Genomic DNA, 13,887 nt, shown 5'->3' on the forward strand with positions numbered 1-13,887 from the left:
GTATGGCCTACACAAAAGAAAGGAGTGAGAGGAGAAAATAAGTAGCTCCGTATCTCACAATGGTAATTCAGCATAACGTGGTAGTTAAGAATATGGTCTTTATTTTTTTAATATTTATTTTTTTTATTTCTCAAAGAGAGAGAGAAAGAGAGAGTGAGCACAAGCAGGGGAGGGGCAGAGAGAAAGGGAGACACAGAATCCAAAGAAGGCTCCAGGCTCCATCAGCACAGAGCCCGACGCAGGGCTTGAACCCACAAACTGTGAGATCATGACCTGAGCAAAAGTTGGATGCTTAACTGACTGAGTTATTCAGGAGCCCCAAGAATATGGCCTTTAGAATCAATTATCAGTTTGAGTTTTAGCTCTACCTACTGTCAGTGTAATATAAACTGGTTCCTTCTCAGAGTCTCAGTTTCCTGTAATATGGGGGTAGTGATATCTGTCTCATCGGGTAAGTAAAAATGGCATATATTTCATGCTTTTAACACAAAGCTTGATAATAAAGTTAGCAAATGTATTCCTAGTTATACTAGTAATAACAACAACAATTACCAAAGACCACTGTTTTCTTATATTCATAGGAAACTCTGCCCTTAAAGACAAAGAAGATCAATTTGGGAGGACACCACTCATGTACTGTGTGTTGGCTGACAGACTGGATTGTGCAGATGCTCTCCTGAAGGCAGGAGCAGATGTTAATAAAACTGACCACAGCCAGAGAACGGCCCTCCATCTTGCAGCTCAAAAGGTGAGAAGTTAAATTCCTTTGAAGTGTAAACCTTTTGTGAGATACTTGTACGTTGATTAATGGGACTATGGAATAGACAGATGGTAAAGAAATCACAAGTATGCGACTCTTAGTTCCATTTGTTCTCTCTGGAAGCAGTCTATACTGCAGAGAATAAAGCACAGATAATCATGAGTGGCCCTATTCACTTATCCGCATTCCTTAAGCAATGGAATTCATTTTATGATCTAAGATTAAGTCAGGGAAAAAGAATAAAAATTGTATGTATACTATGACAGACCACATTACAAATCGATTTATGCATAGGGAAAAAGCAAAAAGCAAAGACCAAAAAGAAAAACACTAAGAGAGCGCCTTGGTGGCTCAGTCAGTTAAGCGACCAACTTCAGCTCAAGTTATGATCTCGCAGTTTGTGAGTTCGAGCCCCATGATGGGCTCTGTGCTGACAGCTCAGAGCCTGGAGCCTGTTTTGGATTCTGTGTCTCCCTCTCTCTCTGCCCCTCTCCTGCTCGCGTTCTGTCTCTCTCAAAAATAAATAAACATTAAAATATTTTTTAAAAAACACTAAGATATTAATAGTGGTTGAGTTTTAACATTGGTAATATGTATGAATTTTGGTACTTTTTACTGTTTAAAAATTTCCCCCTCACAACTATTAATTATCTTTTACAACAAAAAGTTGCAGTCTCTCTTATAGTATGGGCATTAAGTATAAAAGAAATTTATTTTCTAAATGTATTTCACCTTTTTAAAAATCTAAAACTGTATTGCCAGTATAAATAATTTCAGGTTTGTTAAAGACATTGTCAAGAGCTGAGATTTTTGAGATTAAACATATCAAAAAATTAAAATGGGAAGCTTATAAATTTATTTAAAGACTTCTTTATCTGAAAATGATTTTTCCCTCTGTAAAATTATGGTGTATAAGATATATTTCCAGTGCCTGATATTTTTCTTTTTGTTATTTTAGACATATATTTTTGGAATAAAAAGCAATAAAAATTAGCTAGATCCAGCAGAAACTATTAGAGTTATTTCCCATTAAAAAATGTGAACCAGATATAGCTGATTAATTGAGGGGTTAGAAAAATATCTTTTTCATTAGTTGACTACATAAAAAGAGACTGACATTAAGAGATACTACTGAATATGCTAGTTATATGCTGTGATCAGTTAGGTCTGTCAGGTTATTCCCAAAGTTATTGCTCTTGAATTTGCTTTTCATTATAGTAATTTTTTAAAAAATCTCCCTCATTTTCAATTTCTGTTTTAACTACTGTTCAGGTATTTGTAACCTTTCACCTAGGCTTGTCAGCTGTAAAAATTATTCACTCAGGAGGGGTGACTCCATTTAACTTGTTATCATAAAAAAGTAAACATTTCAGATTGGAAATAGCCCTAGTATTAAGAATTTGATACACTTTAGATTTTTCATTGTGGTTCATGTAGATTTAAAACCCAACTTCAAAAATGTAGGTAGCTTCACATCAAGTGGGTCATGTGAAAAAACTGGGGGTTTGAGTCAATGAGCCTACAGCCATGTCATCTTTGTAGAGGTGTAGCATGACAAAAAAGGCTGAGAGATTGGGTTAGTTATAAGTCTTCACAAGGTACAGTGCATTGTTTTCTTTTGCTTTTTGTTTCTCCTTTATTTTTTCTTTGTTTGTTTATTTTGACAGAGAGAGGGAAAGAGCGAGCACGGGGGAGAGGCAGAGGGACAGGAAGAGAGAATCTTAAGCAGGCTCCATGCCTAGTGCGGAGCCAGAGGTGGGGCTCAATTTCACAACTGTGAGATCGTGACATGAGCTGAAATCAAGAGTCGGATGCCAAACTGAGCCAGCCAGGCACCCCACTCCTTTATTTTTTAAACTGTGACTTTCTACAGCATCAAAGAATAAATAGAACTATATTTACATGTCACAATTTACATAGCTGATTTCAGAAATAGCCAATTTCGTGGTCTTTTGACTATCTGATAATTATACATTTCCTCCTTTTCCCCCTTTCTCTGTGTTGCGGTTTGTTTTTGCATATTTGTCAAAAGCGGAAATGTATCTTTAGGCTATACTAACACTAGTAGAATTTCCAGAACAAGAGTGGTCATAATTCTTTAATATTCTGCTCTGTCCAGATCAAAACTGGGTTTTGTGTTTGATTTTGTGCTTTATGCAAAAGCACCATTATTTTTCAAAATCAGAGCTAGTATAGATCAGGCAGGAATAAGAATGTGAAGGATCTAGAAATAATTTTCAAAGAATAGTTGGAGATGACATGACCCAGGTCACACCTGGGACACCCTGCCTCTGAGCAGATACAAACACAAATTTTCTTTAGAGCAAACATCTTCACCCCAAACCAGGATTCTCCCATATTGCATAGACCAAACAAGATCTCACAGTGAAAGATCACCAAACATTTGAGGAAGGAATCTACCATGAATGAGAGTCAGCAGAAATGATAAACAGATTTATTCCCTCAGAAACCGATATTGGCATCATTAGAAACACCATGTAAAATAACCATTGATGGAATGGTTAAAGATAGAAGAAATCAGAAAAATGAACAATCAGTAAGAGACTCTCATGACTAGGCATCAGTTCTTGCCATGACCACTTATTTTAGAATAACCTATCCACCAAAAACATTTATAAAAACTGAACAAAATATATGTACATAGTTTGAAGGCATTGTGAGCAGTCAGCATAAGCAGGATCTAAGAAATTACAATCATTCGGAGAAGAGAATCATGGGAAATGAACATCACATCTACTCCACAGGTAGAGTCTGGAGTTAGCAGTTGCTGGAAGGTGAAAGGGCAAAATCCTGGAGAGGAGGGAACCGCAGAGAAAGAACTCGAAAATCTGGGTACAAATTTTTTGCTAATTGTTAGCACATTCCTAAACTGTGCTTGTGCTGGGCGAGGCTCAAAGAAACCCAGCAGTAAACAGCAGCTGGGAGACCAAAGAGCTAAGCAGAGATTGTTTTAAAACTATCCTATGTTTTCTTTCCTGTGTAAGTCTTTAATACATAACAAGTTGATTTTTGTATAGGGATCTATTCTCATTTTAAAACATATGGGGCGCCTGGGTGGCGCAGTCGGTTAAGCGTCCGACTTCAGCCAGGTCACGATCTCGCGGTCTGTGAGTTCGAGCCCCGCGTCAGGCTCTGGGCTGATGGCTCGGAGCCTGGAGCCTGTTTCCGATTCTGTGTCTCCCTCTCTCTCTGACCCTCCCCCGTTCATGCTCTGTCTCTCTCTGTCCCAAAAATAAATAAAAAAACGTTGAAAAAAAAAATTTTTAAAAAATAAAAAATAAAACATATGAATAACTAATTGTCCCAGGACAACCTAGCTCATTAATTTTTAGCCATTTAGTGTCTGCTGTGTTCCAGTGCCAGGCTTTTATACTGTGTACCTCCAATCCTTTTTTTGTTTTGTTTTTAATTATGGTTTTTAAATAAAGAGTCCTAGGGCACCTGGGTGGCTCAGTCAGTTGAACATCCAACTCTTGATTTTGGCTCAGGTCATGATCTCATGGTTCACAGGAGCAAGCCCCACGTCAGGCTCTGCACTGACAGCATGAAGCCCACTTGGGATTCTCTGTCTCCCTCTCTCTCTCTCTGCTCTTCCCCTGCTCACATCCTCTCTCTCCCTCTCTCAAAAATTAAATAAATAAATAAATAAATAAAGGGTCCTGAATACGAGGGAGCTACTTAGAAAATTTAAAAATAAAAGTTACACCATAATAGTACTTTAGGGAGACAAATACGACAACTAAAGCTCTTTTGGAAGAGGAAGAGAGAGGAGGTACATAGAAAGTTATTACAGTTCAGGCCAATAGAGAGGAGGAATTTGGTCTAAGGGATATATTGTGGAGGTAGAACTGTTCATCCATTCCATAGTTGCCAAATGTCTACTATGTAGTCATGATTATGCACCTAGAGAGAATATAAAAAAATGAATCACATATGTCTGTGGTGAAAAAGTACTCTCCATACTGATACCTATTAAACTTCATTTGTCTTTGTTTAGTCACCCTCTCGGATCTATCAGATATCAAATATTCTTCTCAAGGCTTGTCTATCCCATTCGATTCTGTTATCTGTGAACTCAGAAGTGTGCTATTTGCATAATCATCAGTATTCATGTATATGTGCATGAATGCATTCATTCAAAATATATTCAAACTGTTACTGTGTAACAGGTGCTGTGCTAAGGCTTTGGAATACAAAGATGAAAGACCTGATTCCTGCTCATAAGTTGTCTACAAAGATCGTTAATAAAGATATCAAGTGATAATTAAAGCTGGCCTTAGATATAAGGCCTTAGATGTAGATATAAAGGTATCTACCTTTTATATCTAAGCATTTTATAAAGTATCAACAGCCATGCCATGTAAATAGTCATTTATTACTACTGACCTGAAGATCAACCATTCTCATATGTTATTTACTATCTTTTTGCTTTTTTGTGTGATAGTGACCTAATTATGTATCTTTCATTAGGTTGATTAGTAGGAAAAACTCTTGTTCCCATAGCATGTTGTTCATGTCTCCAGTAGAGCCCCATTATCTTGTACTGTAATAATTGCTCACTTGTCACTTTCCCACTGGACTGGATCTCCAGGCAAGAACTTTGTTTTCTTTATTTTTGAATCCCCTAGAACCTAACACAGTGTCTGACCTGTCTTGGCCGAATGAATGAATACACTTTGGGTTACTTATATAGAAAGTCATTATTAATACAAATGCCAGACATTTTGTTTATTAGAAACATTTATCCGGTTTCAGAACACATATGTGGGAAAAACTTATTGAACCGTGCTGATTGGCTTACTTACTTTGACACATACTCACTTCTCTGGAAACAAATTGCTGTTTGTCCAAGCAGCTAAGAAAATGGTACCCACAAGAATAAAATTAATCTCAATATACTGAACATCTGTACCTAATTTATTTTTCATTTGTACCCTCAGTTTAATCCAAGAAGGCAATCAGTCATACCTTTTCTGGGTTTCTCACAAAAGATACCTAATTGTTAGAAATGTTTTCCTCCAGGGAATCTGCTATTTCTCTCACTTCCACAGATACATTTGTTTGTTAATAAGGATAAAAAAAGTCTTGGCAATCTTATTAAATGTTAATAGTTATGCATTTTTAATCTTCCAGGAGGTTATTAGTTTGGTTTCGAGAAGATTAAGACTACCCACTGAAAAATATATCATGTTAAACACAAAAACTAAAGAAGCTTCACACTGTGGTTGTGTTGTGTAGTGTATTGGTGTTTTTTTAATTCACCACATAATTCTCAATTCATCCTTGAAAACTGAATATTAATTTTCTGTTTTCAAGATAGGCTGTTTCCAGGTTAATGACTTAAAATAATTAAAGGAGAAGAGTAGAATACCTCTGAAACTTTTCAGGAAATCTTAATACCAAGTAACAATATTAAGATATTAGATTCCCTTACTTTAGACACACTCATTTAATACACAAACACACCAAACAGTCCATCTCCCAGTCTCCTGGAACTCCGTATCCCTGTGTGTGCGTGTACATACACATACATATACATACTTCTGCTTAACTCCATGCCTACCACTGATCATCATAAATTTCACTTACCTATTTTCACCCAACTAATGCTGTTAGTTCCTGTCTTAGCACAATTCCTGCCATTTAAAAAAGATTCAGTTAATGTTTGTTTAATGAATTTATGAATGAAGGAATGAATCGATAAATTCGAATGCCAGATAAATTTATTATGAATGGTATGGTCTTCAAAACTGTTGAAATTTAAACTGGTTGTTATGTTTATTCCTTTTTATTATCCACCCCAGCCCCATATAATTTTGTTAGTGGTATTTTACAAGACACTGTGAGCTTAACTTCCCATCAAATATCACTCTGGTATGCCTCAATTTCTTCATCTATAAAATGGGATAATATACTTCTCCCTGTCTGCTTTATAGGAATGATGTGTTCTTAGATAGAAAGCATTTTGGTTGGTAGAGAAATATACTAACACTGTAGGTTATCAATATTATCGCTATTGGTCATACTGCAATATAGGTATAAACTTCATAGTACTCTTTAGGAATCAGTAGATGTCAGAGGTAAAAAGTTCCTTCAGGATCTTCTAGTCCCAGTCTGTTATTGGACGAAGAAATCGGGTCAATTTTCCTTTCAATTCTCTTTTTTAACAAATTATTCATCATTCTCTTTGCATATACCCGAATGTTTTTTGTCTTATTTTTAAGCTACTTTTTAAAAGTTTTTATTTAAATTACAGTATAGTTGACATACAGTGTAATACTAGTTTCAGGTGTACAATATAGTGATTCAACACTTCCATACATCACCTGGTGCTCATCACAAGTGCACTCCTTAATCCCCATACCTATTTCACCCATCCCCCCACCCACCTCCCTCTGGTAACCATCAGTTATATATTATGACTGTAACCATCATATATTATGGCTGAGTAATATTCCATTATGTATATATTTTTTCTTTTTTTTTTCGTGATATCTTCTTTATCCATTCATCAGTCAGTGGATATTTGGGCTGTTTCCATAGTTTGACTGTTATAGATAATGCTGTTATAAACATCAAGGTGCCAACAGACTCATGAAAAGATGCTCAACATCACTCATCATCAGGGAAATGCAAATCAAAATTACAGTGAGTTATCACCTCACACCTGTCAAAATAGCTAAAATTGACAACACAAGAAAAACAGATGTTGGCAAGGATGTGGAGAAAGGAGAACCCTCTTCCACTGTTGGTGGGAATGCAAACTGGCACAGCCACTCTGGAGAACAGTGTGGTGGTTCTTCAAAAAGTTAGAACTACCCTATGACCCAGCAATTGCACTACTAGGTATTTACCCAAAGAATAAAAAAATACTAATTCAAAGGGATACATGTACCCCAATGTGTAAATTAATTATTTAAAAAAAATTTTAATGTATTTTACTTTTGAGAGAAGGTGGGGGGAAGGGAGGGGCAGAGAGAATGAGAGAGGGAGACACAGAATCTGAAAGCAGGCTCCAAGCTCTGCGCTATCAGCACAGAGTCCCGATGCAGGCCTTGAACTCACGAACCACAAGATCGTGACCTGAGCCGAAGTCGGACGGTTAACTGACTGAGCCACCCAGGTGCCCCAAATTAATTATTTTAAACTTATAGATAAGAATAGAGAATCATATAAAAATACTCAGGTAGCCTAATACCCAGAAGAGATAAAACTGAATATTTTTTGTTTTTGCTCCAGATTTTCTTTAATGAAATAAAACATTATAGATTCACTTGAGGTTTTCTGTTTATCCACCCAAATCCCATTGCCCTCTTTTCATGTCTCCTCGGTCTATCTTAATTTTGGTGGTTTCAATCCCCATGCATATTTTTCTACCTTTTCTTTATAGGGATATACCCATAATCAATGTTATTTCACATGTTTAAAATCTTTATATAAGTGGTATTATATGATATGTGTCATTCCCCAACTTGCTCTTTTAACATTTACGCTAATGATTTTGAGGTATGTGTTGAAACATGTAGCTCTGTTCACAAAAGATTATATGCAGATTCTGAAAGACACGTGAAAAGGTGTCCAACATCATTACTAATTAGATAAGTGCAAATTAGAGCCACTGTGAGATACTACACAATCATTGAATGTCTAAAATGAAAAAGTCTGATAACACCAGTTGGTGGAGAGGATATGGAACAGGTGGAACTCACAAACATTTTTAGTGAGAATGCAAATTGATTAATCTACCCTAGAAAATGGTTTGATAAACCTGAACACACACACACACACACACACACACACACACACAATCACCGCAATTCACGTTCCAATCCCAGTAATACCGAAGAGAAATAAGCGCCTCATTCTACCAGAAGGCATGTATGAGAATGTATGTGACAGCTTTATATACAGTAGCAAACATTCTTAGTAGTACAAACCTCCCAAATGCCTAGCAACAGACGAATGGGTAAATAAACTGACGTATTCCTACAATGGAGTACTACACAACAAAAATAATGAACTACTGATACATTGCACCATGTGAATAAATTTCACAGATATCATGTTGAGTGAAAGAAGTCATGTATTTTTATGAATTTTAAGAACAGGCAATACTTTATGGTGATTCAAATCAGATTCATGGTTACCCAAGATATAGATATTGACTGAAAAGGGGCATAAAGGAAGCTTCCAGGGATACTGGAAATGATCTATATCTTGATCTGTGTGTTCATTACATAAAAAGTTCTCAGTCTGTATACTTAAGATTTATCTACTTTATTGTTTATATGTTCTGCCTTGATTTAAAAATTATTTTTGAAAATGGAAAGATGTCCAGAACTTGATACAGTGTTATTTACAGCATGTATTATTTATAGCATATATTATGCGGGATAAAGAAGAATGGAATCAAGAATAGTTCCTGATATAAACTTTGAAGCACTCTGGCCACATTTCCCCAGCCTTAGCTTCAGAAGCTCTATGAAAGCCCTGTATCTAGACTCTAACCCAGTGGTTCTCAAATTTGAACATGTATCGAAATGACCTGGATGCTTCTCTGTAGTTGTATTCAATCATTAGCTCATCTTAACATAATTTACTAAGTGCCCACTCTACCACACATTATGTAGTCAGTAGATACCTGAAGAGTAAGCAAATGAGGTTTTGGCCATTGGGATGCTTCTGGAAGAAGGCACCAAAAGACATCTGTGATGCCCACATTACTTAGGGATGTAGTAAGTCTCAGTGTATGAAGCCCTTATATTCTGGAATCTTAATGATCTCTCAAGATCTCTGGGCTGAGATGAGTGATGTTAGACAACTCTCGTAGTTTACCCCATTTGACTTCACCCCTAGCTAGGCGGCCTTTTCCAGGCAGGCAGAAAGTCCCAGTCTGAAGAATCTTTGCTTCAGTATATTCCAACTTCTGAGGTTTCCAAACACACTTCAAGCTCATCTTCCTCGGAGTATTTAGACACTATCTCTGAACCTGCCTTCTGGTGTTCCAGTTTAGAAACTGATTTTAGATATTTAGGATCATACACTTAAGAGCATTCCAACCAAATTCAGAGTTGGTCTGCTTTTAAACAAATCTGAGAACTGAAATTAAAACCTATCTGTCCTTTAATACTTTGACTATCCTTAATGTACGTCTCCTTGCAAGGATGACATTTGTAGTCATAAGGAACAGCACATCAACAAATCTTGATTGAAATCACTACTTTGAATTTTTCTAACATAATTCTAATGAGAAAAAAAATTCATTTAGTTTCATGGTGGCTTTATAGCAGTCAGAATAGTTAAATATTATCTTTTTTTTTTTTTAAGTTTTTTAAAAATTTATTTTGAGAGAGAAAGCATGCACGCAAACAGGGACGGGCAGAGAAAGAATTCCGAGCAGGCCCCACGCTCAGCACAGAGCCCGATGCAGGTCTTAAACTCACAAACCACGAGATCATGACCTGAGCCAATATCAAGAGTCAGACCTCAACTGACTGAGCCACCCAGGCACCCCTCTATTTTTCTATATAAGTAAACTGAGGTATAGTTTGATTGAATTCTTCTAGTTCACTCTGATACTTGTAGAGTCAGGAATTACTTTGTTTTTCTGATTCCCAGCTTCGTGTTCCTGATAATGTTCCATGGGAAGATAACTTACATACTTTTCTGAAGCTTACTTTCTCAGACTTCTGGTTCTTCTGACCTAGAGTCATTTCCAAATCTAGTTTCCCAGTCAAACCCCCAAAGAAGTGCCTAAGGTTTTCCCTCTCATGGGCCAGATTCAGAATTTAACCCAGAACTTCCACTTTTCAGTGCAGCATTTTCCCTCAATGTTATGACACCCCTCAAACACAGCAGGGCAGCCTTGCAGATTGTATTTTAAATCTATGTGGCTTGCCGAATTTTGTTTTGAACATGTTCCTGTCTCCTACAACCATGGTCATTTTCTAATCATCTTTATCTCTTCACTGACCCCCAGTTTTACTAAGTCATGAAAATGCAAGCATCTGCTTTCTATGAATAGATTAGAGATCCCCACAAGCCTAGATTCCCATGGAAACCAATCAAAAACTAAAAGGAAAAGAAAGAGTATATATTGAATTTCCCTGAGACCTACAGCTTGTTTTTCATTAGACTCATGCTGATTTCTTTTAAACTCTGGGCACAGGGCCAGTGAATATTTTTACAGCTGATAAAAAGGAACTTCAGATCCATTTACTTTCATTTAAACTTTTAAAAATTAATTTTCTATATAACATCAATTCCAAAGAAAATTTGAGCATTAATTTGATAATTGCCTCCTTATGCCATAGGATTATATTTGCTCATATAATTTTCTCTTTTTGTTTTTTTCCTTCTTATATTTTACTGTTCAGAAGAGAACGAGAGGGAATCAGGGGGTCTGTTATTCCTACAGTATGAATATTGTCAGCCCCTGGGCACAACATTTTCCCTATAAACAATTATAGGGCTCTTTATACCTCATTTGACTGTTAAGCTTTTACAAAGTCCAAATAATCACTTACTAATATGATAACAGATATATAAACAAAATGCCAAAGTAAGGGGGATCAGGAAAGCCAAGGAGGAGGTGACTGGGGAGAGTAGGGTGTAAATCTAAGTAAGGTAATCAAAATAGTTATCATTAACGTGGTGACATTTGAAACCAGACTTGAAGGAGGTGAGGAAGTTAGCCATGTGAATGGCTGAGGGAACTTTCTTTTGTTCCTGGCAGAAGGAACAAAGCCTTAAAACAGGAATATGCCTGGGATGTTTAAGGAATACCATGGGGGCTAGCATGATTATAATGAGTGAGCTAGGTGGGAAAGCAGTAGGTAATGAGGACATGGAGAAATGGTAGCCAGATCTTACAGGGCCTTTGGGCCATTGTCAGGAATATGTTTTTACTCTGGATGAGATGAGGAGGCATTGGAGGGTTTTGGGGAAAGGAGTGACCTTATCTGACTTATATATTAATGAAATAATCATCCTGGCCCAAATAATTTTCTGCAGACTTACTATTATCCATTCCTTTAGTCCTTCTTCGTATATGCCCTCAAGTCTCCTTCCCATCCTGATCCCTTTTACCATATATGCACACAGGTGCCTAAATCCCCCTGAAAATAAGACACCTAGAATAGAATACAATGCCAGTCTGATGAGCACAGAGTATGCCGTGATTTTCATCATTGACATTTAACAACCAAATGCGTCGATGTCTCAAAACCTCTAACTTTGCTTTATGCTTACTATTGCATAAACGAATCCTGTGGTTTTTGGACCCAAATGTAGCATTTTATTGTATCCATATTTAATCATTCCTTGGAACTTCCCAGACTTATTTAGGTAGAGTTTACCATTCCTTTCTCTGTTCCTCCAGTACCTTGTATACTCACCCACTGTTATGTCACCCATCCCACCGAAAGATATTTATTTGTTTACACATTTTATTTCCTCACCAACAATGCACATCTTCATATCAGCAAGAGTGTGATAGTCATATTTTTTATTACCAGTGCCTCGTACTTAATAAATACTCAGTTAATGGCTGGTAAATTGAATTGGGTTCATCATACAACTTGTTGAGGTCCTCTTGATTCTTGAGTCTGTCATTCAGTATAGTTGTCATCTCTGCTCCAAATGAGTCACCAGAAGTCTCATCCTAATCTTTGATATCAAACTAGATCCTGTGTGCGGAAAACCTTAATCACTGAAACACTACTACTAAAATTAACTTCAATGTAAAGGCTTGTTGTATTCTTTCTTTCTACTTGTCTAAATTGTGTCATCCGTGGTAATTAGGCTTCTTGAAAAATTTTATTTACTCTATCAGAGTCTACTTGTTCGCCATTCCAATTCTGATGAATAATTCACTCATTCATTTGTTCAACAAATACAGTTTGAGTGTTTAATCTGTATCGTGTTGCATTATATATCTTGAAATATTTAAATTCAACTTATGTCTAAATATTTAAAGTCTTTCAGATTCTGAATCATCATAAAGTTAACATTTCACCAATAAAACTCATTTTTAAGAAGTTTATTGAGTATACTCCATTTATCTCAAACAATTTTAGATTTCAGAAGACATTGTATTTTGTAAAATTTCTTATTCAAACCCTTTCAATCTCTGTCATTTATCAGACTGATTCTTTGCAAAGCATTTGTTAGGAATTTGAGGAAAATTCAGACTATACTTTGAAGTACTGACTGTAAATTTCTAACTATGTATGTAACTGGTCATTTTCAATGACCAATTACAATCTGTGGGAGTTTGTGTGTGTACATGTATATGTGCACAGAGGTGCATGCTTTACATTGTTATTTCATTGATGGTAATGTGTATACGTATTACAAAATTAAATATACCATGAAGATTTACAGTGCATAATCTAAGAGCAGGGCAAAGCTTCTATCTGTAAATCAAAACACAGAAGCGATAGGAAAGGATGAATAGATATGGCCACACAGAAATAAGAAAGACTTTTCTCTCCCAGAAAATATCGTAAGCAAAAAAAAAGGAGAAAGACAAACCGGGAAACAATATTTGCAAGTTATGTCACTAACAGAGGGTTAATATCCCTCATATATACAATGGGGAAATAAGACCAATGACTCTATAAAAAATGAGCAAGAGATATGTATAGATAGTTCACAAGAAAAAGAGTTTGAGTAGCCCTTACATATGTGAAAAGATGCTCAACGTTGTTCATCCTAAGGGAAACGCAAGTTAAAATTATAATGAGGTGTTTTTCATGTGTCAGGTTGGCAAAAGTCGAAAAGTTTGACAGAGTACTCTGATGAAAGCTGTTCCTGGAGGGAACAAAACAGTACAACCTCTGTGAAGGGAAAGGTTAACAATATCCAGCAAAAGTAACTAGAGTATGCACTTACCTTTGACCCAACATTTCCACTTCTAGAAAAATACACCGGTAAAAATAAGAAGTGATGTCTGCACAAGGCTATTTAATTGCAGCGTTATTTGTAATAGAGAACACATGAAGGGAAAAAAGAGGAGGAGCACACAATGTAATGTTATGCAGCTGTAAAGAGTAGTGAAAAATATTTCTATATAATATATTTTGTAATTTTATTTATTTATTTTG

At 36.2% G+C, this 13,887-nt stretch overlaps 1 protein-coding gene and 1 long non-coding RNA gene across 5 annotated transcripts in view; both read left to right on the forward strand.

The window, feature by feature from the left end:
- Window positions 1–13,887, forward strand: part of LOC132663150 (uncharacterized) — a 218,377-nt gene that overhangs the window by 80,547 nt on the left and 123,943 nt on the right. The window lies entirely within an intron of this gene.
- The window catches only part of INVS (inversin), a 156,161-nt gene that overhangs the window by 18,827 nt on the left and 123,447 nt on the right, over window positions 1–13,887 (forward strand). For 3 of the 4 annotated variants that reach the window (XM_078436648.2, XM_078436647.2, XM_078436650.2), the window contains exon 3: window positions 582–748. In XM_078436648.2, the coding sequence (XP_078292774.1) occupies window positions 582–748 (167 nt within the window). Of the gene's footprint in view, window positions 1–581; window positions 749–13,887 lie in introns of those variants that run through there. The other variant, XM_078436649.2, reaches the window with a different exon arrangement.

The sequence above is a fragment of the Panthera onca genome, chromosome D4 (genome assembly GCF_046562875.1).
Source record: "Panthera onca isolate mPanOnc1 chromosome D4, mPanOnc1 haplotype 2, whole genome shotgun sequence".
NCBI lineage: Eukaryota > Metazoa > Chordata > Mammalia > Carnivora > Felidae > Panthera > Panthera onca.